This window comes from Homarus americanus, unplaced genomic scaffold (assembly GCF_018991925.1).
Source record: "Homarus americanus isolate GMGI-L3 unplaced genomic scaffold, GMGI_Hamer_2.0 scaffold13642, whole genome shotgun sequence".
Lineage (NCBI taxonomy): Eukaryota > Metazoa > Arthropoda > Malacostraca > Decapoda > Nephropidae > Homarus > Homarus americanus.
The window spans coordinates 66978-94698 of NW_024724069.1; the positions used below are offsets into that span (position 1 = coordinate 66978).

Sequence of the window (27721 nt, forward strand, 5' to 3'; positions counted from 1 at the left end):
TCATCCCAGCTGGTCATACTGTGTCGACTAAAGTAATTGAGAGAGAGAGAGAGAGAGAGAGAGAGAGAGAGAGAGAGAGAGAGAGAGAGAGAGAGGACATCTTTCTACATCAACACAAAACTACCCACATCTAACTCTCCACTTATCACTTAACGACCACACATAGACAATAAAGCTCCGAGACACACGTAAACAAGTCTGCCGTGCGATCATCCACTGTACCTTGTCTTTGTCGTCATCATCAACATCGTCTTCATCTGCGGACAAGTCATTATCGTCCTCTCGGTGCATCATGGTGCCCACTATTGACAGTATCTGCGGATGTAAACAATAATGTACCTTTTCTTACATGTTGTTCAAGCCTGTTTACCCTAGTGTTCGGAAATAATTAATAATAATTATATGATAAATAGTAATTAATGATAACTAAACAATAAAGGAAATAAAAGCAAGAAGGGAATAAAATAAATGATAAATAATTACTGAAAGAAAATAATAATTTAATCCTTTGAGGACAATAATTTAATCCTTTGAGGACAGTAATTTAATCCTTTGGAGACTAATGATTTAACCATCCAGGACTCAAAGGGTTGACATGTTTCTGTACCCCACTTAATTCACTCTACACATAAAACAAAGAACACACAACAACAACAGTAACTTTAGTCTACAGAAATCCTGAAAAAAAAATTATTATACTCTAGACTTACTATGTAGTTTCTTAGATACAAGGTCAGCAGAATGATGGGAATCATGTAGGGCTCAAAGCAATACGTTCCCACCATAAACAGAATGAAAGCTAGGGTACTTCTGATTGGATACTCCCACTCAAAGCATGACCTGAAAAAGTAATGTAAAGTGTGAGAGAAAATACACAACCAGAGATTTTAATGGATTCATACAAGTCCAACAGACACTTTGGGCCGTTAACACGATAATACCGTATATAGTGAAAACATTGTATTTGGGCAAGTTAACATAATAAAGATAGATATTGTAATTACTTAGTAGAGAAGACACTTTAGGCCACTAAACATGACAATACTGTACGGTATAGTCAAAAGATTGTACCTGGGTCAGTTAACATGTTAACATAGTCAGACTACGTAATAAATTCTTAAAACAGACACTTTGGGCCAGTCAGTGTGATAATACAGTATAGTCAAAGGATTGTAATTAATTAGTATATCTTATATCTGTCTTTCTCTCCCTTAACCTTCTGTCTTATTCCGATCTTTCTCCCCCTAACCTAATCTAACCCAACTGATGCTCCCAACACACTCACTTGATAAACATCCCCATATCATACACGTCCATGATACAGGCCTTAAGGCGATTCACATTCGTAATGAACACTTGGCGTTTGAACTTTTGCTCCACCTGCATATACTTGTCTTCCTTTGGGGTGAACGTTCTCACGGCAGCACGTACCTTGGGAAGAAGAGGAGATATTCAATTATGACGACATTCCTAGCTGTCACCTTCTGATAGATAGACAGACAGACAGACACAGACAACAATTAGTTTATACATACATACATGGTAGATACACACACACACACACCCCCTCCCCCACACCACCCATACACAAGCATCTACCCCCCCCCCCACACACACACACATCCTTGACCACCGAAGGGTCAAGACGTACCTGGCGCTCCTCTCGGAGCAGCCAGGTCAACTGTTAAGTTGGCCCATACCAACCCCCTCCCCTGAACCCTCCTCCCCACCGGAATATCAACAAGTTCTCGCCAGAAGTTACAATTTCATTTAGGAAAGGAACAGAACCAGTGTTAAACAGAGGTGAACAGTGGTGAACAGTGCTTAAGTCAGTGAGAACAACTCAACAGTAACAGTCGTACCCAAGTTAACCTTCACACAGTGAGGTCCCAGGTACCCAGTGATAACGGCCCGTGAGACCCAACAACAACCAGCGATGTGTTAATCCGTCTACGATAGGAAGGCCTAAGACCAAACCTCACTCATATAACACCATCTGTGAGGGAATTATTACACCACATGTCCCTCATAACACCATATGTGAGGGAATTACTACACCACGTGAGGTCCCTCATAACACCATCTGTGAGGGAATTACTACACCACGTCAGGCCCCTCATAACACCATCTGGCAAATTAATTACTACACATTGAGGTCCCTCCTCATAACACCATTCAGAGGGAACACACACCACGTGAGGCCCCTCATAACACCATCTGCAGGGAATTGCCAGGTCCTCAACACCATCTGAGGAACTACACCACGTGAGTTCCTCAGAACACCATCTGTGAGGGAATTACTACACCACGTGAGGCCCTCAGAACACCATCTGCGAGGGAATTACTACACCACGCCAGGTCCCTTAACACCATCTGAGGGAACTACACACACGGATGTGCCCTCATAACACCACCTGTGAGGGAGTTACTACACCCACGGTTTGCTGTTCAACACCTACATTAATCTGTATGTTCACTGTATGTCTTTACCTTTCTAATGAAGGCTTTTTTAAACCACCAATGTATGTAATAAGTCATTTATCCAATGTATATTTTCAGCCTTCGGGCTGCAGAATTTTTCAATAAACCGTTAATTATATATTATTATTATTATTACAAACACCCACCTCCCACACACCCACACAACCCATACAAACACTTACCCCTCCCACACATCCCACCATACACAAACACCTCCCTACCCACCCCAAACACACACACACACACATCCCCCACACAAACACTACACACACAAACATTACACCCCACACACCCACACCCTCCCACAGCACACACACCCACACCCCCACACACACAAAGCACACACCTACACCCCCCACACACACCCACACCCTCCCACACAAAGTACACACACGTACAACCCCCCACACACACCCACACCCCCACACACAAAGCACACACCCACACCCTCCCACACACAGCACACACACCCACACCCCCACACACACAAAGCACACACACCCACACCCTCCCACACAAAGCACACACACCCACACCCCCACACACACACACCCCACACAAAAGCACACACAACCCCCACACACACCCACACCCCCACACACAAAGCACACACACCCACACCCCACCCCACACACACACCTAACCACACACACAAAGCACACACACCTACACCCTCCCACAACAGCACACACACCCACACCCCCCACACACACCCCACACCCTCCCAGCACACACGCACACCCCCACACAACACCCACACCCCTCACACACACACAGCACACACACCCACCCTCCCACACAAAACACACACCCACACCCCCCCACACACACAAAGCACACACACCACACCCTCCCCACACAAAGCACACACACCACACCCCCACACACCCACACCCCCACACACAAAATGCCAAACCCACACCCCCCACACAAAGCACACACCCACACCCTCACACACACAAAGCACACACACCCACACCCTCCCAAGACACACACACCACACATCCACACACACCCCACACCCTCCCACACACACACACACACCCCACACACACCTACACCCCACACACACAAAGCACACACCCACACCCTACACAAAGCACACACCACACCCCCCACACACACACAAGCACACACACCTACACCCCACACAAAGCACACACACCCACACCCCCTCACACACACCCCACACCCTCCCCACACAAAGCACACACACCACACCCCTCACACACACCCACACCCTCACACACACAAACCACACACACCTACACCCCCCTCACACACAAACACACTCACCACACCCCTACCACACCTGCAACCACCCCACACCACACACACCAACACTAAACACACCTACACCCCCACACAAACACCACACACACCTACAACCCCCACACCAACACCACACACCTACACCCCCCACACACACCAACACTACACACACCCCACACACACCCAACCCCCACACACACCAACACCACACACACCCACACCCCCCACACACAAACACACACCACACCCCCCAATAAACACACAAAGCACACACACCTACACCCCCCACACCACTGCAACACCCACACCCCCACACACACCAACACCACACACACCCCATACCCCACACACACCACAACACTACACACACCAACACTACACACACACCCACACCCCCCCACACACACCAACACTACACACACCTCCAACCCCACACACACACCAACACCACACACCTACACCCCACACCAACACACACACCCACACCCCCACACACACACTACACACACCTACACTCCCCCCACACACAACACCACACACACCCACACCCTCCCCACACACACACCTACACCCCTCCCCACACACACAACACACCCTCCCCACACACACACCCACACCCTCCCCACACACACACCTACACCCCACACACACACACCCCCCCACACACACACACACCCACACCCCACACACACACACCAACACCACACACACCACACCCCCACACACACACCCACCCCCCACACCAACACCACACACACACACCCCACACCCCCCACACAACACCAACACACACACACCCACACCCCCCACACACACACCAACACTACAGACACCACACCCCCACACACACACACCCACACCCCCACACCAACACTACACACCAACACACACCCCACACACCAACACACACACCACACCCCCCCCACACACCACACACACCCACACCCTCCCCACACACACCCCACACCTCCCCACACACCCACACCCTCCCACACACACACACCCACACCCCTCCCCACACCAACACCACACACACCCACACCCCCACACACACACCAACACCACAGACACCCACACTCCCCCACACACACCCACACCTCCCACACACCAACACCACACACACACCCACACCCCCCACACACACCCACCACACACACCACCCCACACACACACCAACACCACAACACCCACACCCCACACACACACACCCACACCCTCCACACCAACACCACACACACCCACACCCCCCCCACACACACCACACACACCTACACCCTCCCCACACACACACCTCCACACCCCACACACACACACCCACACCCCCTCACACACAAACCACACACACCCACACCCTCCCCACACACACACCCACACTCCCCCCACACACAAACACACACACCCCACACCCCCCACACAAACACCACACACCTACACCTCTCACACACACATGCACACCCACACCCCCCCACACACACACACCCCACACCCCCCACACACACACACACACTACACCCCCACACACACCAACACCACACACACCTACACACACACACCAACACCACACACACCCACACCCCCACACACAAACACCACACACCCACACCCCCCACACACACACACCAACACTACACACACCCCACACCCCCCACACACAAACACTACACACACCTACACCTCATACACACAAACCGCACACCTACACCCCCCCACACACAAACCACACACCCACACCCCTCCCCACACACACACACACCCACACCTCCCACACACAAACTACACACACTTATACCCCTCCCCCCCACACACACACACTCACTCTACAGATACACTTGACCACAAAGATCACTCACTGGGTTCCACTCAACAGAACACTCTAGGAGGATCTCAGGATTAGTTCCCTTGGCTCTCGCTCTTAATTTCTTGTCCTTTAGGGAGTACCTGAGAAATGATAAAGAGTCATTATTCTCACTATACAGTAGATGTTTCTTAAGCTTTCATTTTCTCCCAAGATCATGAGAGATATAGGAAATGATTGTAGTGTACTGTGAAACCTCCATATAACGGACTTCTCTCTCCATATACAGTAATGTAATTCGTTTTATGGGGGGCGTTCCATATCTAACGGACCCTCAATATAATGGACTGCCATCTCTATATAGTTTGTTAGATGGAGGTTTAACATATAAATGACCCTCGATATAATGGACTTCCCTCTCTCTATATAGTTCATTAAAAAAGAAGTATCACTGCATTGTATATTTACTATTAAGGTAAAATTTGTCCAAGTCGAACACTATTTCCGTCAGTAAAATAATGGCTATGATCCTAGGAAATTACAGCTACTTAGCTTCACTTGAGGACACCAGTTTAATCAAATGCATATGATGGAGTAACTATTTAAGGACAATTCTTTAACACCGAGGACAATGATTAAAAAATTTTCAACTTCGAGTTAAAAAGAAGTGTACTGTATAATCATCTCATTCTCCGATACTTACCATTTCTTCTCACCATTCTTGATCTTGAGTAAAGGAATGACGACTTTACCGAGAAATTCCACCTTATGGTCCCTGTCCTCATCATAGACTGTCACCTCTAATTCACTGTGAATGTCTTTGACGTTACTGAAAGAAAAAAAAAACAGAATAATATAAATCAGCATGAAAACTTGTCATTATTATTCGCTCCCATCCGTGATGGGGTCAAAAGTTCCTCCATCTCCTCTCCAAATTGAAGCAGCATCAACTCCAAGGGAAATGAAACGGCACATCTGCATCAGTTGAGTCGGGAGAAGCAAGTTTAGAGACCCATTCCCATAACTAAGACTAAAATAATTAATAAGAATTTTGGTAAAAATAAAAAGAGTAAATAGTGTATGTCAGCTAAATCACCATACTGTAATAAGTGTTAATTATTAGTCAACTATCTCCACTAAGTTTGGGGAAATTAGTCTCCGGAGAGTTTGGTTTTGGTGGTACTGTACTGTAAATGTGCGAGACTTCAGTGTGTGACTTGTTGGCGCCCATGGCAGGGAGAAAACTTCAGATGGACTTTGAAAATCTCTCTGTATTTTCAGCCATTTTTTCCTTCTTATTTTGCTTTTGTATTTTTCCTTAACCTTCAAGGATTGCAAATATTTTTTTCCTGAACTCTGCTGTACCAGTGTTGGCTGATGCAGAACTTGTGTCAACCTGTAATTAGTTTTGGCCTTGTCGACTTTCACGCACTTCTTCGTTGGTTTCGTAACTCTGCTCCACCTGGCTTTTTAAAATCAATTTTTTTAACAAACTCTAGACTGGTATTTTATCTAAAGGATGAAACTTAACAGCCAGTAAGAATGTTGTTCTGTGGCTCCTCCTCAAGCAGCCCAGTACTTTGGTAACTCCTGTCCTCAGAGTCACTGCTCACGTAATGTCTTGGCATATTATCGTACATATCTTTTAGCAGAGAATTTTGTATCTCTCCCTGGACTTGACTTTGTCCATGTTAACTGTCTTATACCACATGAACTGCATTACTCATACTGATTTTTAAAGATTGCAGTTCTTATTAAATTTCCTGGACAATATTACCCAAAGCTTTATCGATCACTTTTGTTAGACTGGCTGTAACCTTACGTATGATTCGGTCACTAATTTGCTGGAGTAATTTTTCCGCCGTTTTTGTGTCTTATTCTTCGTTAACCACCGTTATCTTTTCGAGTCTTTCCATTAATATATCAATTTATTATTGAAGGCTCTGGTATAGTTTCCTCTTTGTCTCCTTCAGTTAAGACAATCTTTATTCAGTCATTTTATTCTATCCTAAAACAATACACAAAATACGTATTACAAATTTTTTCACTCATAAGAACTATTGCATCAGGTTTTTTTTCTTTATAAAAATAATCAGCTTAGAACAGAGTTTTTTTTTCAGCTTAGATTAGTGTAAGGTGAGTATCCTTTATATATTGTGTAGGGAAGGTATGTATACAGTTGAGATCCTTTCATACATGGTGTAGTGAGGATACGGTACTTTACTCATTCTATCTATAACAAGCAGGGTAGTGCATTAATTAAAATCCTGCCTCTCTGGTTTGTCCTGGGTTTAGTCCCCAGGTTAGATACGAGCATAGTGTTGTTGGGACCCTACCAAATGTTGCAGGTTTTCTCTGGGTACTTTGGTTTCCTCCTCTGCTAACACTGGGTAATCCAGGTCATAATTAAGAGGCAGATTTAATAGGTAGTATGCTGGTAAATGTTGGAAATTATGAATTAAAGAACTAAACTAACGGGTGTATGATGCAAGACAACTGGTGTTTAGAAATATTTTTCAAACATACAGCTAGTATCAATGATGAGGGGCATAATTTCCTTACAGTGTGTATTAAGAATGACATTCTTCCCTGAGAACTACATTAATATGCCATCATCACCTGGAAATTCAAAATCATATTTTATTTTTTTTAGTTTATTTTTTTACTATTACTTTTGAGGTGACTGTACATTGACCTGGGTTATCTCTATTATACACAGGCAACGTTTATTTAGAGATTCTCTACAAGTAGATGCTCTGCTTTTTACCAGCAGCACTTATCTAGTATTGGTGGCGCGGTGTTTGTTGATGCACGGTTGTACATTCTTGATCACCCAGGATTATTTAACACTTAAACAATTGACAATATTGGCATGTATGTGAAAAGAAGACGATATATTCATCAGAACTGCCCAGTGAATTGTTCCAACGATCCTGATAGGAAACCTGATCCACCAGGCCAGCCTTGGGGTTTGTAGGCTTCACTGAATAACGTCACACGACTGTAAATAGCACCATCAGTTTCACAAGAGAGCAAACCTTTGTCTGACTGTACAGTTCCATATTGACCTTGAGTAACTTTTTTTTTTTACATTTATTAATTTTCGAAGAATAAAATATTGCTATTATAACCACCATCAATATTTAAGACTACAAAATATAAAATTACTCACAAGCTAAATATTTTGTTCCAGTTAGGTGATAGTGTCTTGTACTCTGTCTGAGTTTGAAGTCTTGCATTAATAAGCTCCAATACACAGAAGGGATCACTCTTTCCACCAATGTCAGCAGCCACCAGACCCTGAGCCTTGTATATCTTAACTCTCAGGTGGCCGATGTCTTTCAGGTTGTGAAGTGTTCTTGATATTCTCTAACGGAAGAAAATTATAAATTGTACTTTCATCTAAGACCAATATTCTCGATATTTTGTGTTGGGAAGAAAGTTTTCCTTTTTAATATACGAGTAAAACAGTACAAACCTAATTTACAAAAAGTGGGCACAGTAGTACATAAATATCACATTAAAACAGCATTACATTATATGGAAGAACAAAGTATAGTCACTGGCACTTACACCTGGTACAGTGGCTGGCATGTATTGCAAGATGTGCACCTGTGTTTGTTTACATAGTATTAAAACTCCCAGAATGGCCCAAAGGAACCTGCTAACACAGTAGCAGACAATAAAGCATTCCTGTGGAGTTTATACATCACACAAAATGCATCACCCACTGTACCAGGTATAATTGGAAGCAACAATACATCCATTTCTTAACAGAAACAAATATAGACAAGAATTTCTTAAATTTGCAAAACTTACGTATCTGTTTGATATGCTCTCAATTCCCTGGGGTTTTCTTGGTAACTCAGAAGATCAGATATAGTTTCTGAGGAAGTTGTGCCTGAGATAGTGTGAGTGGGAAGACCAGCATTCTTGTCCAATCACCCATACATGATGCGTCTTTTCTCGGTCATACTGCGTTACGTCTAAACTACACCTGTAAAGAAATATAGGACCATTATTTCATCTTATACGGACCACCAAAATCTCATATTAAATAGTATACAGTTAAACCTCTATTTAATGGACTATATGGAGAGGAAATTCCATTATATTAAGGGTCTGTTAGATGTGAAACCTCAATCTAACGAACCATACAGAGTTCAAAGTCCATTATAGCGAGGGTCCATTATATAAGGTCTCCCTATAGTTTTCATGTTTACAATGGGTTACCTGAAAATTAGACACCCGAGTTTATTTCACTCTAAGATGAATCATCTTAATGTGACTTTCAAAAGGTTAGGTTAAGCATAAAATAAAAATACTGACTAGTGTAAAGCCATATGTCCTTACTTTAAACATTCTTATCCCCTTAAACTTTCTTAAACATTCCCCTTAAATATTCCTTTAACATTAAACATTCTTATCCCCTTAACGAGCTTAACCCGAAAAAAATAAATACAAATCCCCAAATGGCGACTGTACCATTCACTTACTTGCCCATAAAATCGTCTTTACTCCTCACATCCTTCCCACAGTTATCTCCAAGATCTGACTCTGGTCCTCAAACAGGTGAAAGTCAAGTGCTCTAACCACTTGGGCGTCAAAGTGTGTAGTTCCACTTTACTCTTGTACTTCTCATTACCGAGTCTGAAACGAGGAAAACAATGGGATGAATCACACTTCTAGTCTTCTATGATTAAAAAAATATGTATAAAAATGTAATTAGAATGAAAACAAAAAGGAGAATTTATTTCGAGTATTTCCATTGTTGAAGGACTGAGGCAGCAGGGGGAGGAGGCGAGGGGCATGAAGGGAGAGGGGGCCATGAAGGAGAGGGGCCATGAAGGGAGAGGGGGGCATGGGGAAGGAGGGGTTACGGGTGAGGTTGTCTCCTGTCGCTCAGTTTACTTGTGACGTCACGCTCAAAACGTCCGCAGGAAGTCACACCGGGGAAACACCACAAAGTCGAGAATCTGTTTTGTGTGTGCGACTGTGATATCTTTGTATTTCGGTATTCATGTTTTTTAATACTTTATGGCGTATAAATAAGTGTTACTGCAGTGTTACTTAGTTCCGTGTTGTTACGTATAGGGATAACGGGCACAAACTAACAATTCTTGTCTCCAGTTGGTTGATTCACGAACCAATCAGAAAAAAGTAATAGTCAATCAAAACAAACTTGTCGGCCGAGGGAGGGGAACCTTTTTTTTTTCCAGATGTAAAACCTTAATTAGATTTGTCGTAAAGTTGACGGACATAAATAACCAAAATAAAAGTCAAATACAAAGAAAAATATGAATTATTACAAAGGAGAATTAAGAGATGGCAAAGAAGACTTATTTATACACAGAAGTTGCAAAAACTTAAAAAAAATATTGCAATTAAAGAACTCGCATGAAATTGAGAAGGTTGCAAAGTCTTATTATTCGAGGGATTGTAAAGATAAAAATACAAAGCCTAATAATCTTAAAAGATAATTAATAAAGACTTTAAGACGTTGATATATTAAATTTGGTCAGATTTAGGAACACTGTACAAGTATAATATGGAAATTAGACTTACCTAAACTTAACGTAGGGATCAGACGTGCCATCGGGGTCCATAGGAAGATTCTTTCCCTCGACTAATACAATGGTGACGACGGAGCTCCAGATCTGACTCTTAAGCCGCCTCTGTTGCTCCGCCAGGCGAGAACCTCCCCGCTGTAGGTACTGAAGGAGGAGACGAAATGATCCAGTTAATACGAGACGAGACACTTAACTGGCATGGTTTGGTGGAGACTGGTAACTGGCAGGTTTGGTGGTGACTTAACATTGGAGGCAGTCGCCAGCCCTCAGACTACAGCATACACTACAGTACCCCCCGTTTAGTGATGGATAATGTACTGTACCAGATATACCATTACAGAAGGTAAGATAAACTGTATTATTTCTGATATTTGGTGAAATATTCGACTTATTGTTTGCTATTGTATACCTGCATTGTTTACATACCTGATCAACTACTGAGAACATGTGTGAACATTTACCTGAATAAACAACAAACTTTTAATTTACAGTGGAAATGACTGTGATCTGTACCTTAGAAGATGAGCCAGGTAAATATATCATTAATTACACATTCTGTTATTTACACACTCCGGAACCATGAAGAGAGACATACACTCACATAATCAAGTGTTTACCACATACCAGCCGCCACCTTACCTCCTCCTGTGACCGCGGTACATCTCGCCTGACCCAGCACGCTACTCACTACAGCTTACCTCTGCCACTTTGCTCAGTCTGTCACCCAGTTTCTTGTGTCCCTTTCCGTGCTCCAGGGTGTTGGGGGAGGCCAGGACATCTTTCACCTTTAGTTTAGGGCTCGGGTGTAGGGCCGTGTCGTCCACCTTGGAGTCATCAGTCGGGGGCGCAAGGGATGACCGTCGGGAGCTGAAAAGGTTCCCAAAAAGGTTTCTGGGTTCCAGTTCGTGGGATGATTGACACTCGTGTTTCTCCTCCTGGCTGTGCTGGGAGCTGCTGTCGTCGTCAGTACCTACGTCAGACAGTTCTGAGTAGGTTCTTAACCTGGTGGAGATGGTGGGCACGAGTAGGGAGTGGCAGTGTAGTGGAGTTTCTAAATTTGTTTTCAAGGTTTCCCTCAACTCAGAGAAAACACAGTTGTTGCTGGTCCTCTCATTAAGAGAACCTTCCGTGCTTCTGCTCAGACCCGACTCATTATCACTCTTGCTGCCCTGACTGTGTAGGTCCTCAGAGGAGAGGAGACTGAGGTCCTCGGCCCCGCTACACACCATACCCTCCAGGAAGGCGTGGTGTAAGGCCTCTGACAGTGCCGAGTACGTCTGAGACTTGCCCATTCCGGGACCCTGAACCGGCAGGAAGTCCTTCTTGCTGGAGTGGCACTTGTCATCACTAGACGTGGTTATCACACTGTTATTGTTAAGTTTACACAAGGTAGTCAACTCTATCCCGTCAGCACTGTCCACAACGTCAGGCAGCGACGTGGACACCTGCAGTAGGTCCTGACACTCCGAGTCACTCGACACATACTTAACTTCTTCAGACTCAGAATAAGCATCTTCCTCCCGCTCGTCGGTGCTGGGGGAGGGGGTCCTGCTCCTGAAAACCTTCCTGAACGCCCTGGCCAGAGACCCTCCTACCGTGGCCTTTTTACCGCGGCTCTGAGCACTACACCTGCGACCATCTGTACCGGCGGTGTTGTTCTTCTTCAGGGTGTTAAGGGGGTCACTCACAGTCAGGTGTAGAGAGTCAAGGCGGGGCTCACTGGCGCTCACGTGTAGCGCGTCATTCTTGAGGCGACCTAGCGAGGGTTCAGCCGCCACACCTTCACTCATCTTGGCGCGTCTGCCTGACCCTTACCCTCATCATGAACTAGTAACCTTAGCAACCTCTCTAAATGCTGCACTTAACAGTAGGATAAACAAGAACATTAGTCACAGCTTACCCCCCCAAAAAAAAAAACCCACCAATCTTTACTTTTTTCACAATTCAAATATCACCAATAAACTTAACTCACGTGTTAACATAAATTTAAAAAATACAATAATTCCTCATATTTTTTACAGACAGACGATACCGTAACGATAACCTGATAATTAACAATAAATTAACTTAATCTACCCAACCAAACGATAACTTTACGATACAATACGACATTAAAAACAAAACATCGCGTAGTCAACATTTATAACGCTACACCAACGTTATATTTATCTCCGAATTAAATACACGCATTAAAAATTATATAACCACATAATCATTAAAATTAATTACCAGGTGTGTAATTAAATAACAGCTGTTTATTACCGTGTATACATGACTTGATATTTGCTTTTATGATATTATTTTTTCAGGTTAAGTCTTACGATGTGAAGAAGGAGAGGAAGGAGGAAAGAAGAAGGAAGGAGGAAAGAAATGAAAGGTTGCATTCGCTGTCTCATGTGTGTTTTGTTGCTATATATAGAGGCGACACAGTGAGTGAGTGAGAGTGACAGTTCTAAGCTGGCACCATACCTTTGTCTGAGCCTGTGTCTGTGTGTGTACCTGTGTGTGTGTGTGTGTGTACCTGTGTGTACCTGTGTGTGTGTGTGTGTACCTGTGTGTGTGTGTGTGTGTGTGTGTACCTGTGTGTGTGGCGTGTGTGTGTGTGTGCGTGTGTGTGCCTGTGTGTGTGTGTGTGTGTGTGTGTGTGTGTGCCTGTGTGTGTGTGTGTGTGTCTGTGTGTGTGTGTGTGTGGTGTGTGTGTGTGCCTGTGTGTGTGCACCTGTGTGTGTGTGTGTGTGCCTGTGTGTGTGTGTGTGTGTGTGTGTGTGTGTACGTGTCTGTGTCTGTGTGTACCTGTGTGTGTGTGTGTGTGTCACGACCCATAACATCAACGCCTTGTCAACTATGAAACTAATTGCTAAACGTCTCAAACCTAGTGACAATCCGTGACCCCTAATTAGTGTAGTGATGGTGAGTGATTGATGGTGAGTGGTGGTGTGGTAGTGAAGGGGAGTGACTGGTGATGGTGGTAGCGAAGTTGGGACTAGTGATGGTGGCGATGGTGTACAAACGTGCCAATATTCTACCATCTCTAAAACGTTTCTTTCTTCATCATTTAACACATCAACATTATACACCTGATGTTGTTGATATAATTACGTCTGACACAAGTGTTCTCAACCCTCCCGAGCATCATGCCAGTTAGTAGTGGGTGTAAATATAGTCTGGCTCCCCCATCTCTCCCCGTACCCCTTACGTTGCCCCTTACATTCTTTCCCCATCCTCCTATCCCATCCCTTCTCATTTCCCTACCGACCAGCCCTTCCTCTACTCTTATCCCTTCCCTTCTTCTCCTTCCTTCCCCCTCTTCCTATTCCTTCTCTCTTCCTTCCCCCTACTCTCACCCTCCTCTTTATCTCCCGTCCCCCTCCCCTCACGCTTTCCCTACTCTTCCCCCTACTGTTCTTCCCCTAACACTACCCCAACTCCCCCCTACCTATCCCTCACCCTGGCAGGGACACCTCTCGCGGCAGTGGGTATACGAGGGCCGGTACCCAATACCCTTATGCCCTAGTTTACATAATTATTAGGCCATCTACGGCTCACAAAAACGCTCACCTACACTCGCCAAGGCCAGACAACAGAGTGCAGGTGTCGGTGGGATGATAACTACGAGTCTGCCAGAGAATTTATACAAGGAAATGGCGGGAAATGGCTGAAAATAGCGGGAAATGGTGAGAAATGGCGGGAAATGGCTGAAAATAGTGGGAAATGGCGAGAAATAGCGGACAGTGGTGGGAAATGGCGGAAAATTGTGGGAAATGGCAAAAAATAGCGGGAAATGGTGGGAAATATCGGGAAATGGTGGGAAATAGAGGAAAATGGTAGGAAATTGCAAGAACTAGCGGGAAATGGTGAGAAATGGCAGGAATGGCGAGAAATAGTGCGAAATGGCGAGAAATATAAACCAGCTAAAACCTCGTATGCGAAGAAAAACGTAAATAAACCCTAAAAAAAAAGGGTTAAAACCTATTGTGTGAAGGAGTGGAAAGGTTTATCACAGGGGCGCCATTACCCATGATAAGATCCTGGTGAAGGTAGCGGTGGTAAGTGGCGGTGGTTTAGTGGCGCGATAACTCCTTTCTTACACACACACACCTGCCTCCCCCGCGCACACACCTCTCCCTTCCACCCCGCCTCCCCCCTCCACACACACACACACACAAGACTTGATCATTATCTCTTTGTTAATGAGAAGCGTGTGGTGCATGCTGGCCGGGGCGGGTGTGCAATTACTACCCCACGGTGATAACGGAGCCGGGTAGAGGTGTAAAAAGTTCTCTCAGCAGGTCAGTCAGTCACAAGAAACGACGTAAACAAGACCAAACAAAGAATAAAGACCAAGAAAAGAATAAACAAGACCAAACAAAGAATAAAGACCAAACAAAGAATAAAGACCAAACAAAGGGCAACAACAAAACACAAGCAAAGTTCCTTTATGATAACTTGTGCCACCTCCCCCCCCCCCCCACACACTCCACAGATAGCTAGACAACACAAGGTCACGTATCTCTCCACAAAACTTCCTGCCAAGAAAAACTAAAGGGAAAAAATAGGAGGAAAATGATACAACTTGGCGGTGATAATGGAAAGGGAATGAGGGAAAATTTCTACTTTTTCTTCTTGATGTTTGGGAAGAATATTAAAGGAGGTTTTTTGTCAGATGTCTCAGTTGGTGACGATATTATTGTGACTTGATGACTTAACTGATGACTTGTTATATAGTAACTTGACTTAAATGATGACTTATTGCACGAAAGGTGTTGCTCTAATGGATGACTTAAAATGATGACTGATGACTAACTATTCAATGAAATTATGACTAATTCTGTACAACTACAAAATAAAAAAGGTGTCAATGACTACTTGAGATACATACAGGCAGCTACAGTGCTCACATAACTTATTCTACATAACTTCAAACTACAAAACAGAAGAATTTGCAGAGACCACAAGACAGGACAACTCAACGCGCCACTAAAACCCTCACACCACCACCACGCCACTAAGACCTTCACACCACCACGCCACTAAGACCCTCACACCACGACCACGCCATTAACTTGTGTGGTTGCTTTATGGCGCCACAACTGCCTGGGTGACGTGAACAAGTTGGGTGTTGGCGTTATTTTTGGTTCTTGTTATTTAATGTTTTTGGAGGGGATTCGGTTGCAGATTTGGACCCCCCCCCCCTTTATTTCACCTTATGATAAATTACCCTAATGCTAACCTAACTTAACAGTAACCTAACCTAACTTAACAGTAACCTAACCTAACTCGACCCCGGGAGCGATAGGGTGTTTAATCAGCAGGGGCGTGTAGGACTTCGCAACATAGGACATCCTCCACCCTCTTCCCCTCCTTGCTCCTCCAATCAAACGTGCAGGATCTCGCTCCTCCTTCCCCTCTCCTCCTGAGGGCATCAACTCTGTCATGTTTTATGAGGCCTATATGAGAGGGGGATCTACAACAGTTTGACCTTGACACCGCGGTCAACAAGGTACACATATTTGTACCCTCGCCAAACTAGCGTCTAACAAAGACACCGTTGAATACAATTTGGGTCTGTCAAAAAGAACCCTTAAAACTGTAATTAGGAAAGAACTTATTGATGAGTTTGACGCAAGTAGACTAGTGCAAACAGGCACTAGTCGATCCATAGTTTACCATGATGAGATGTATCAAGTGAAACATGTATATGGAGGAAGTAACACGATCACTAGATTACAAGATGTTGTAACCGCTAGATTAAGGTTAGGATATAAGTACCTTTGGCAGTATGTTCCTCAAGCAGATGTAAACAAGACTAAATGTAAAGTGTGTGGCCAGACATATGGCCACACACTTGAACACTACGTCCTCGACTGTGTGAAGATAGAACCTTTTAGGGACAGGTCCAAGCACACTGTGTGTGAAATGGCACAACACTTCATCTCTAATGGCAAGATAGCCGACATATTAAGATTGTATCCACTTTTTTTGCACTTAGTAACTATATCAGTTCTCATGTATAGAACCAAATACACAATGTGCTTGAATACTTCTCTCGTAAATGTGAATAACAAAGTGTGAGGCCAGACATACTGCCTCACACGCCTGTACTCACGCATTTGTGAATAAGTTACCCTTTATGTATAGAACTAAACAAATAATGTAATTGAAATACTGTGTAACATTCAGTGCCATAATATCCTGACAACGGAGGTTAATTATTATGACCCGTTGTAAACTCTACTCTGTAATCCTTTTGCGATACCGCTCACAGGATGAGTGTGGGGTGCACAATAAAGTAGCCGATGTAAGCGGCAAAATCAAATCAATCTTCTCCTCCTCCCTCCAGCCAAACGTGTAGGACCCGCCCCTCCAGTCATCTGCCGCAGCGTCTTACTAACTGAAGGCATGAATCGAGGGCGGCTCCTGGGGGGAGGAGTTAAGTCTTGTGGAGAGATCCTGGGGGCGGGTTCTTGGGGCGAGTCCTGGGGGCGGGTCCTAGCACGTGTTAAAGAGGAACTACAGTAACTCCTCAGTATCAATGGGCTCGACACCTACGCGTCTCTCCTCCTCTTTTCTACCCCCCCTTCCTCCTCTCCGCCTACTCCACTCTACCTCCAAGGGCCTCTCAGCTCTCTTTGAAGGTCTTGGTCACCGGATGCTGCAGTCCTGTACACAAAGGCTTTCCGATGTCACACTTAAGAGTGACTGGAATGTGTACACGGGAGAGTTAATCACAGGTAGACGGCGGCTGAAGACGATTGGATTGTGTACACGGTGATTTAGAATAACTGGAATGTATACGGAGGAGGGGGAGGGGGAGGGGGGATAGGAGAGAGGGGAAGGAGAAGATGAGAGGGACAAGAGAGGAAAAGGAGACAAGAGAAGAGTCCAGTCTTCTCCCCCACCAAAACAAGAAAATTCACAAATAATAATAATACTAAAAATAATATGAAAACAACAACAATTATAATAAAAAAGACCGCAATGAAAACAATAAACAACAACAACTACAATAATCCTAAGCAAACTCGGGTCATATTTCACAGGGTAAAAATAATGGCCACATAACCCTGGAAGATGATTACTAGATAAACACACACACACACACACACACACCCCGAATACTGCCTCACACGCCTGTACTCACGCATTTGTGAATAAGTTACCCTTTATGTATAGAACTAAACAAATAATGTAATTCAAATACTGTGTAACATTCAGTGCCATAATATCCTGACAACGGGGGTTAATTATTATGACCCGTTGTAAACTCTACTCTGTAATCCTTTTGCGCTACCGCTCACAGGATGAGTGTGGGGTGCACAATAAAGTAGCCGCTGTAGGCGGCAAAATAAAAAATAAAAATCACATTGTTATTGTAAATAGCGCTGTTATCAACCACAAATTATTCCAATTGTTTGTATTAAAAAACGTAATTATCCTGAAGGGGAGGAGGGGGGGTGAGGTGGTGGATGGAGGGGAGGCGAGATGGGGGTTAAGGGATGTTTGGAGTGATGGGGTGGGATGGGGTGAGGGGTCTGGTACTCTCTACATTTCATCAGCACTGGGTCCCTACATACTACAATGAGACTTGATGGGAATATAATGCGATAGGTCATAATTGGGTCAGGTAGCTACAGGGAACAGTGCCTCTTGGGGCAATGCCACGGTATAGCTATGGGCGTCCATTTACATTGTTAATTATTTGTAATTTAATTTAACCAGAGCAAACCTAACCTAACCTTATCTAACCTTACCAAACTTAACCTAACCTAACCTAACCTGATCTAACCTAACCTAATTTAAACTGACCTGACCTAACTATCCCACGTGACGTCAGTTAACATTGACCTTCCTCCGACAAACAGTAATTGGCACCATCACTCCCTTGGCGCCACACCGGGAAGAAGCCAATTACATCGTGGCACTAGCAGGCACTTGGCGTTAGATACATTGGTGTTAACAGTTACACAAGCAATAAGATTTATGAATTTAATACCAGAGTCCTCTTTGTGTTTGTGTTTACAGAGTCCCTTCGTGTTTGTGTTTACAGAGTCCCTTCGTGTTTGCGTTTACAGAGTCCCCTTCGTGTTTGTAGAGTCCCTTCGTGTTTGTGGAGTCCCTTCGTGTGTGTGTTTACAGAGCCCCTTCGTGTTTGTGTTTACAGCTATTCTTTATATTTGTTTACAGTCTCTACAGGAAGTTACACATCCCAAACTTGCACATATACATTATCTACACATGACTGTACCTCACTATGTACACACCTGTAGGAGGAGCTGTAGAGGACGTCACAGTGGTCCTTGGTGTATTGATTATTATAATTCCTTCAGCGAGGGTAATAAGACACAGTGTACGTGGTGAAGAATCAGCAATGTGTAGGAAATTATAAAGAGTACTCAGCTACCTGTCTACGAACCTCTGTCCTACGTGGCAGTGAACAGTGACACCACCCTCAGTGTCAAGACCTGACTGAATTACTCAAAATAGGCAAACTGTACTACAAACTGTCAATATATTTGTTAAATTAAACTAACTTGGCTACCTGTGTTTGGCCAGTGTGACTTCAAGGGACTCGAAGCATCAAAGGACTCTGTAAACACAAACACCAGGGCCCATGTAAACAAACACCTAGGGCCACTTAAACAAACACCTGGGGCCATATAAACACTCAGCAGACCTACTATAAAACCCTCCCCCTTCAACCTACCATCACGACCCATACCATTAGCATTTACTTTACATGTCAATACAACTTGTTCCACCGCTCGTTGATAACACCCAACGGTATACCTAGAACGGTGTGCTCCGTCAGGATTCAGGTGGGTGGGTGTTGGGGCTTTCTTCACAAAGGAGGAGGGGGGAGGTGGGAGAGGAGGGGGAGGTGGGAGAGGAGGGGGAGGAGAGAGAAGGGTCGAGGAGGAGTGAGGAAGAATGGAGGATTTTTTAGTTTAACAAATTTATTGACAAACCTTGTAGTACAGTTTGTCTATTCAGAGTAATTCAGTCAGGTCTTGACACTGAAGGTGGTATCACTGTTCACTGCCACGCAGGACAGAGGTTCATACACAAAGAAATACATCATATTCATTAACAGTATATATAGGTCAGATTCATGTGGGTAATGTCACTGTTCACTGCCATGCAGAGAGTTAGACAAGGGTAGAGGAATAAGGGGGGAAGGTAGAGGAGGAGGAAAAAGAAGAGAAGAGAGAAGGGTAGAGGAGGAGGAAAAAGAAGAGAAGAGAGAAGGATAGAGGAAGAGTGAATACAGGAAGAAGAGGGGTAGTAGGGATTCTCAGGGCTAAATTAACTAACTAAACCTTCCTCCCTCCTTCCTTCCTTACATTCCTTCACTTCGTCCCTCCTTCCTTCCTTCCTTTCTTACCCTCCTTCACTTCGTCCCCCCTTCCTTCCTTCCTTCCTTCCTTCCTTCCTTCCTTCCTCCCTCCTCTTCTTACCTTCCTTACCTTCCTTCACTTCCTTCCTTCCTTTCCTTCCTTCCTTCCTTTCCTTCCTTCCTTTCCTTCCTTCCTTCCTTCCTTCCTCGCTCCTTTTCTTCCCTTCCTTCCTACCCACCTACCTACCTACCTACCTACCTACCTACCTACCTTTCTACCGTCCTTCCTTCCTCCCTCCCTCCCTCCCTCCCTCTCCTACAAAACACTAATCTACAAAGAGGAACACATCACAATACTACATAAAACATTTATTTTCTTTAATAACTAAAAAAAGCTTCCTAAACACACACACACTTAAAACCAAACACCTTGAATATAAACAAACAATCTTACAGTTGTCCGGTATATACAGTACTACCTCTATTTACCGGACTATATGAAGATGAAAGTCCGTTATATCGAGGATCCGTTAAATGCGAAACCCCCATATAACGGATTACATATAGAAAAGTCCATTATATAGAGATTTCACTATATCCGTTATAACCAAGTCCACACACACACACATTACTTAGTACTATACAAACACACTATCACTACCAAGATAACGCAAAATAATACGAGATAACGAGACAACACGAGATAACACGAGATGGCGCGAGATAACTTATTACGAGGGAGAAAATAACAATGGGTTTATCTCTTATCAAAAGTGTTAGATAAAATGGCCGCCGACACGCACCATGTTATGAGAGAGAGAGAGAGAGAGAGAGAGAGAGAGAGAGAGAGAGAGAGAGACTCCTATACATATATATTATTTTACTGGAAATGGAAACAGAGAATTTTCACATCCATTTACTGTCAGAAAAACAAATTGCCTCTGTGGTGGTGAGGTGGTGGTGGTGGTGGTAGTAGTGAGGCTAATGTAGGGCGCCGCCGTCACCACCACCGCCGTCACCACCACCACCGCCGTCACCACCACCGCCGTCACCACCACCACCACCACCGCCGCCATTGACTATGAAATAAAATCAAGTATTTAGATTTCCTCCGAAACAAAAATTTCCCTACAAAAATCACATTTCCTTTAAAAAAACACCGATTTCACATCTAACAGACACTCGATATAACGAACTTTCCTCCCTATAATAATCCGTTAAATATTGTATTCACTGTAGATACTTATATATCTTTCATGTAGTAGCTGTAGTTAATATACCGACTCAGGTTAGCCATGTAGTGTCACAAGACTGAGAAGGATCCAATCACCTTTCCTCGAGTATCAAAATGACAGTCACGGTTCCTCTTAACGTGACGCAGCAGGAGACAACAACGAGAGCAGCAAGTCCCTAGGATATGAAGACCCAGTGTGTACTTCTCCAGGGTGAGTTGTGGCACACGGCAGAGGCACTGGAGTCCTGCCTCGCACCTGTTGAGCAGCTGTAGGGAGAGGTGAGAGGCTCCGGATATGGTGGTGAGGAAGGCGACGGTGCAGGAGAGGCAGGCGTCACAACAGTAGCGGTGCCATAGTCTTTCTACCATGTTATAGGGCGCCATACTCCTGACGAATAGGTCTTCCCTCCCTCCCTCCCTCCCTCCCTCCCGCGGATAGGGATGTCCCAGGGGGTGAGGGAGGCAGCGAGGACCTCCCCGCTTGTGCCTGAACTATTGTCAACACGCCATCAAAGTCACCGTCAAGCACAAACACTGATAAAGACGCGCGACGGTATTGTCTACACGCCGACAGGAATGTATCCAGTAATGACGACAGCTTCACCACCTCCGACACAACTGTCTTAAACTTCACCCTTCGACACTTCCAGAGACCTCTCACGATACCTCTCGCGACACTTCACCTCACACGACACTTCACACGACACTGTCTAAACTTGAAGCAACACGTCCGGAAACCTCACCACGACCTCACCAGCGACTGCCCAAACCACCTCATTATCACCACTAATGACCCTCACCAGCCATGCACAGCCTAACAAGAGCAACAATGACGTGGTCGGCGCCTTATTGAGCCGTAAAACACGATAAAGCATTACCATCACGCACCTGCCTAGGGGGGGGAGGCGTACGTGTGTTAGGCCCACTGTTGGACCCTGTGACTCTACCTCCTGTTTACCTGTACCTGGAGTCTGGTACTAATTACAGGTAACACTGAAGGCTACCTGAGCTATACGCATCACACGTATACAAGGAAGCATTAAACAAAGGAATTTTTCTAAGCTGTCAACACACATAACATAAATAAAATTATAATGGTTGCCCCTCGTGTAACGCCGGCCCAAGGGCCAAGCGTGAATTTGTTTAAGGCGTAGAAGCTGTCGCCAACACGAGTTGCATGACCCAGTGTCAAGGAATAGTCCAAGAAGACCGGACAACTCGCCAACTGCACTGGCTAACCAATACCCCGGAACACGATCCGCAAATCGATTAACATCCAGGTCCCCAATTACTGCTGGGTAGACAGAGGCAAATGGCGTAACGAAATTTGCTCATAGTTTCACCCTGCCCAGCGATCGAACCCTGGTCCGCTCGCTTGCTAGGAGAGCATGCTGACCAATACACTCCAGGTCGCCACTAACTTAACATAACATAATATAATATCAAAGTTTATTTAGAATTTTGAGCTACGATAATTAGGGAATTAAAATTAATATTTAAAATCTTCGTAGAAAATACAAGAAAATTACTCCAGTTACAGGCAGACACAGACAAAAAAGACATACAGACAGATAGACAGACATCCATAAAAACACAGATAGACACACAGACAAAGGCAGACAGACATACACACAAAGACATACAGACACTAACACCTAAAATACCTGTAGCTACCAGTATCACACCTAAAATAGCTCCACGAACAGGAAATATGAAAACCCCCCACTAATTTAAGGTCGAGTCTCAGTGTAATAACGAAGCCATATTGGCCTCTGTCTTCAGTGGGTGATAAAGTAGTTTCCACAACTCCCGTTAAGTGAAAGATTTAATCCCTAAGAACTTCTGAGATGTGAGAATAATACTTACGAGAAAAAAAATTATCTTAAGTTACGAGAAGAAAAATATAATCTTACGCTACGAGAAAAAAATCTGACTTGGGATATTCTTGGGATGGGATTTATAAAGACTAGGTGTAATTTTGATGCCATATTGGAAGTTAGTTCTGGATTGTGACTTAAGAGATTATATACCCATTGGATTAACTAACGTGGATTAAGAGTCTTGGTTAATCGAGGTGTAAGAACCATGGATTAACTAACGTGGATCAAGAGTCTTGGTTAATCGAGGTGTAAGAGCCATGGATTAACTAACGTGGATCAAGAGTCTTGGTTAATCGAGGTGTAAGAGCCATGGATTAACTAACGTGGATCAAGTCTTCGTGGATTAACTAATATGGATCAAGAGATTAAGGCATCACGAGAGTGTTTAAAGATTATGACTCCACTCCCTAATGATTTATACCTGTCGGCCACACCTGAACCTACACCTGGGTCGCCCACCTCCGGTACACACACACACCTGCTGCGTCGCCTACTGCTTACCTGAGGTGCCAACTACCTACCTCCCCCCCGTCCCCTCCCCACCTACACATTAAGTTTCGTCAAGCACACTACTAGACAGACAGAGACAGAATGAATTCCCAGCTAACATAACTAAGCTTTAAGTTTATAAATTCGGGGACAGTAACCAGCTATGCAACAAGAGACTATTAAGGTGAAAACTAGTGTCAGGTTAATTGGGTTTTCGACCTTGAGCTACCGCCAACCATAGATTCTTGAGGTGGTGGTGACTCACTTTCTTGGTATATATATGAGAGAGAGAGAGAGAGAGAGAGAGAGAGATACGCTACTAAATTCAAACTTAATATAACCTAACTCCACCCAACCCCAACCAAAACCCAACCAACTCAAAACCTAACCTAACCAAACCTACAATACAGGTAAATAAATAAACAATCAATCACACAGGTAAATAAATAAACAATAACACAAGTCTAACATTGAATAAAACTTGTCCCAACACAGAAAAAGTTTAAAGATGAAACCCGTTTGTCAAGCAGTGGGAAAAGTTTTAAATAGTTTTGTGAATGTTGGGCAAGAAAAAATATATATATACTGTGTAAATATATATAAATGGTTTAGAATGACGTGGGAGTAACTTTCTGATGACCGATTTAATTTAGTAAGGTCAGGTCAGGTCAGGTCAGGTCAGGTCAGTGTAACGATTGATTTGCCAAATTTTTTTCCTAATTTTATTTACTTTCTCTCAATTATTCATCTCTCTTATCTCTGTGCTTCATTAACCTTTCATTTAGCCTCTTTTATTCAATCCTCTCCTCTCTCCTACTTCATTCTTCTTCCCTCTCCTTCCCTATTCCCCTCCATCCCTCTTCTCCCCCTCTTTCCTCTCCTCCTCCTTCCTAAATGAGACGTAGTCAAAGCCTGGAGAGAGAGAGAGAGAGAGAGAGAGAGAGAGAGTGTGTGTGTGTGTGTGTGTGTGTGTGTGTGTGTGTGTGTGTGTGTGTGTTTTGAAAGACATGGATTAAAGAGGAGTGGGATAAAGGGAATAAAAATAAATCAAAGGGGAAGAGGAAGGAAATAATAGAGAAGGAAATTGAAAGAGGAAGAAGAAAAGAAGAATATTGAGAAGAGGAAGAAAGTGAGAGGGAGGAGGAGGAGGTGGAAGAGGAAGAGGAGGAGGAGAAGGAAGGTCAGTGCAGGGAAGCAATCAAACAACCTTCCCTCCCCAGGCAGCCAAAGTACACACAACACATCACTACAACTTCCTCCCAACACACACTACACAACACCTACAACACAGTTTACTACTACATCACCTACAACACACGGCCTACAACACACACCGCCTACAATTTCCTCTCAACACACACATCACTACAACACATCACAACCCCTACAACTCCCTATCAACAAGGTGCCAGAATATAAATACTTTTGACATGACAAGAGGCGCAGACTGTTACGTGTTATCCGTCGTTGACCCGAGTGTGTGTCTGTGGGGGTGGGGGGGAGCGAAGATGTAGAAAAGGACGAGTGTGTGTGTGTTAAGAGTGCGTGAGAAACCCTTTGCGTGTGTATGTATGGGGTTCCTGCTATCATGCCCTTTGAGTCCCATTCTGTACGTCAATAGACTCAAGAATGAAGTTTGTGTGTGTGTGCGTGTGTGAGGCGGGTCCTCGGGGGAGCAGTAGTGATGCCGGCTGACCTTGGTTGTCGGGCGTTCGATACTCCAGTGAGGGGAAGGCACATGCACGACCCCAACCCAACCCCATCCTACAGCTACTCTACACAGCCCCACCTCACCCCACCCCGCCTCTCCTCACTTTGCCCCACCTCACCTCACCCCGCCTCGCACTCTCCTACTTTACCTTACTTGATTGGACCTAACTGCTGCACCTCACCGCCACGCCTCAACCTCTGCCACGCCTCATAGTACCTCTCCCACCCACGCCCCACAGTACCTCTCCCACCCACGCCCCATAGTACCTCTCCCACCCACGCCCCATAGTACCTCTCCCACCCACTTCCCTTAGTACCTCACTCATTCACTCACCCACCCACCCACCCACGCCCCACAGTACCTCTCCCACCCACGCCCCACATACCTCACCCACCCACCCACCCACCCACGCCCTATAGTACCTCACACCACACCCGCCCATGCCCTATAGTACCTCACCCACCCGCCCACGCCCCATAGTACCTCGCCCACGCCCCATAGTACCCACGCCTTTCACGCCCCAATAGTGCTTAACCCACGCCCTTCACCCAACCCCATCCCATTTTACACACACACACACACACACACACACACACACAAATGCAACCACATCCATCCACCCAAACACACTCTACCCCCACAGACATACAGACACCCACTGAAACGCCCGCCCGCCCGCCCGCCCACTTAACAGGGACAAGTAAGCGGGTCTTTTATCCACAAGTGTTGCAACCCAAGGAACACATTTTCTACTTAAGCCGACGTGTTTATCACATAACTCACCACCACCACCACACACCCACCACCATCTACCTACCACACCACCATCTATCTACCACAGTGACCACCACCACCATCACCACCAGTCACCACCACCACCATCTATCTACCACAGTCACCACCACCACCATCCACCACCACAGTCACCACCACCACCATCTACCACCACAGTCACCACCACATCCACCACCACAGTCACCACACCACCATCTACCTACCACAGTCACCACCACCACTACCACCACAGTCACCACCACCACCATCTACCACAGTCGTCACCACACCACCACCATCTACCAGTCACCACCACCATCTACCCACCAGTCACCACCACCACCATCTACCTACCACAGTCACCACCATCTACCACCACACACCCATCTACCTACCACAGTCACCACCCACCACCATCTACCTACCACCAGTCACCACCACCACCATCTACCTACCACATCACCACCACCATCCACCACAGTCACCACCACCATCACCTACCACAGTCACCACCACCACCATCTACCTACCACAGTCACACCACCTACCACAGTCACCACCACCATCTACCTACCACCACCACCATCTACCTACCACACCCCACACACAAACACACAAGCACCCCCACACACCCCCCCCCAAACACAGGCACTCCTCACACAGCAGCTGGCACTAAGGACTCTCACACTGGCACGGCAGCAGCTGGCACTAAGGACTCAGCCGCCTGGAAACTAAATGGTTTAAACAAAGGGGAAAAATTATCTCTGGAACAAGAGAAAAATTCATATGAAAACGAGAGGTAGCCTATGGTTGGGTGTCCATCTAGGAGGAAGAGGAGGGAGGAGAGAGGAGAGGAGGAGGAGAGGAGAGGAGGGAGGAGGAAGAGGAGGAGGAGGAGAGGAGGAGGGAGGAGAAAGAGGAGGGAGAGGAGGGGAGGAGGAAGAAGGAGGGAGGAGGAAGGAGGGAGGAGGAGAGGAGAGGAGGAGGAGGAGGAGGAGGAGGAGAGGAGGGAGGAGAGAGGAGAAGGAAGAGGAGGGAGGAGGAGGAGGAGGAGGAGAGAGGACAGAGGAGGAGGAGGGAGAGGGAGGAGGAGGAGGAGAGGGGAGGGAGGGAGGAGGAGGAGGAGGAGGAGGAGGAGAGGAGGAAGAGGAGAGAGGAGAGAGGGGAGGAGAAGGAGGAGG

General features: G+C 45.2%; 1 protein-coding gene across 1 annotated transcript in view; it reads right to left on the reverse strand.

Annotated features, from left to right (window-relative positions):
• Positions 1-27721, reverse strand: part of LOC121864013 (multiple C2 and transmembrane domain-containing protein-like) — a 140374-nt gene that overhangs the window by 16521 nt on the left and 96132 nt on the right. Inside the window, 13 exon segments of the mRNA XM_042362887.1 lie at positions 223-315; positions 711-840; positions 1286-1431; positions 5604-5691; positions 6252-6377; positions 8721-8917; positions 9368-9390; positions 9393-9490; positions 9492-9545; positions 10045-10081; positions 10084-10134; positions 10137-10198; positions 11114-11262. Coding sequence (XP_042218821.1) covers positions 223-315; positions 711-840; positions 1286-1431; positions 5604-5691; positions 6252-6377; positions 8721-8917; positions 9368-9390; positions 9393-9490; positions 9492-9545; positions 10045-10081; positions 10084-10134; positions 10137-10198; positions 11114-11262 — 1254 coding nt within the window.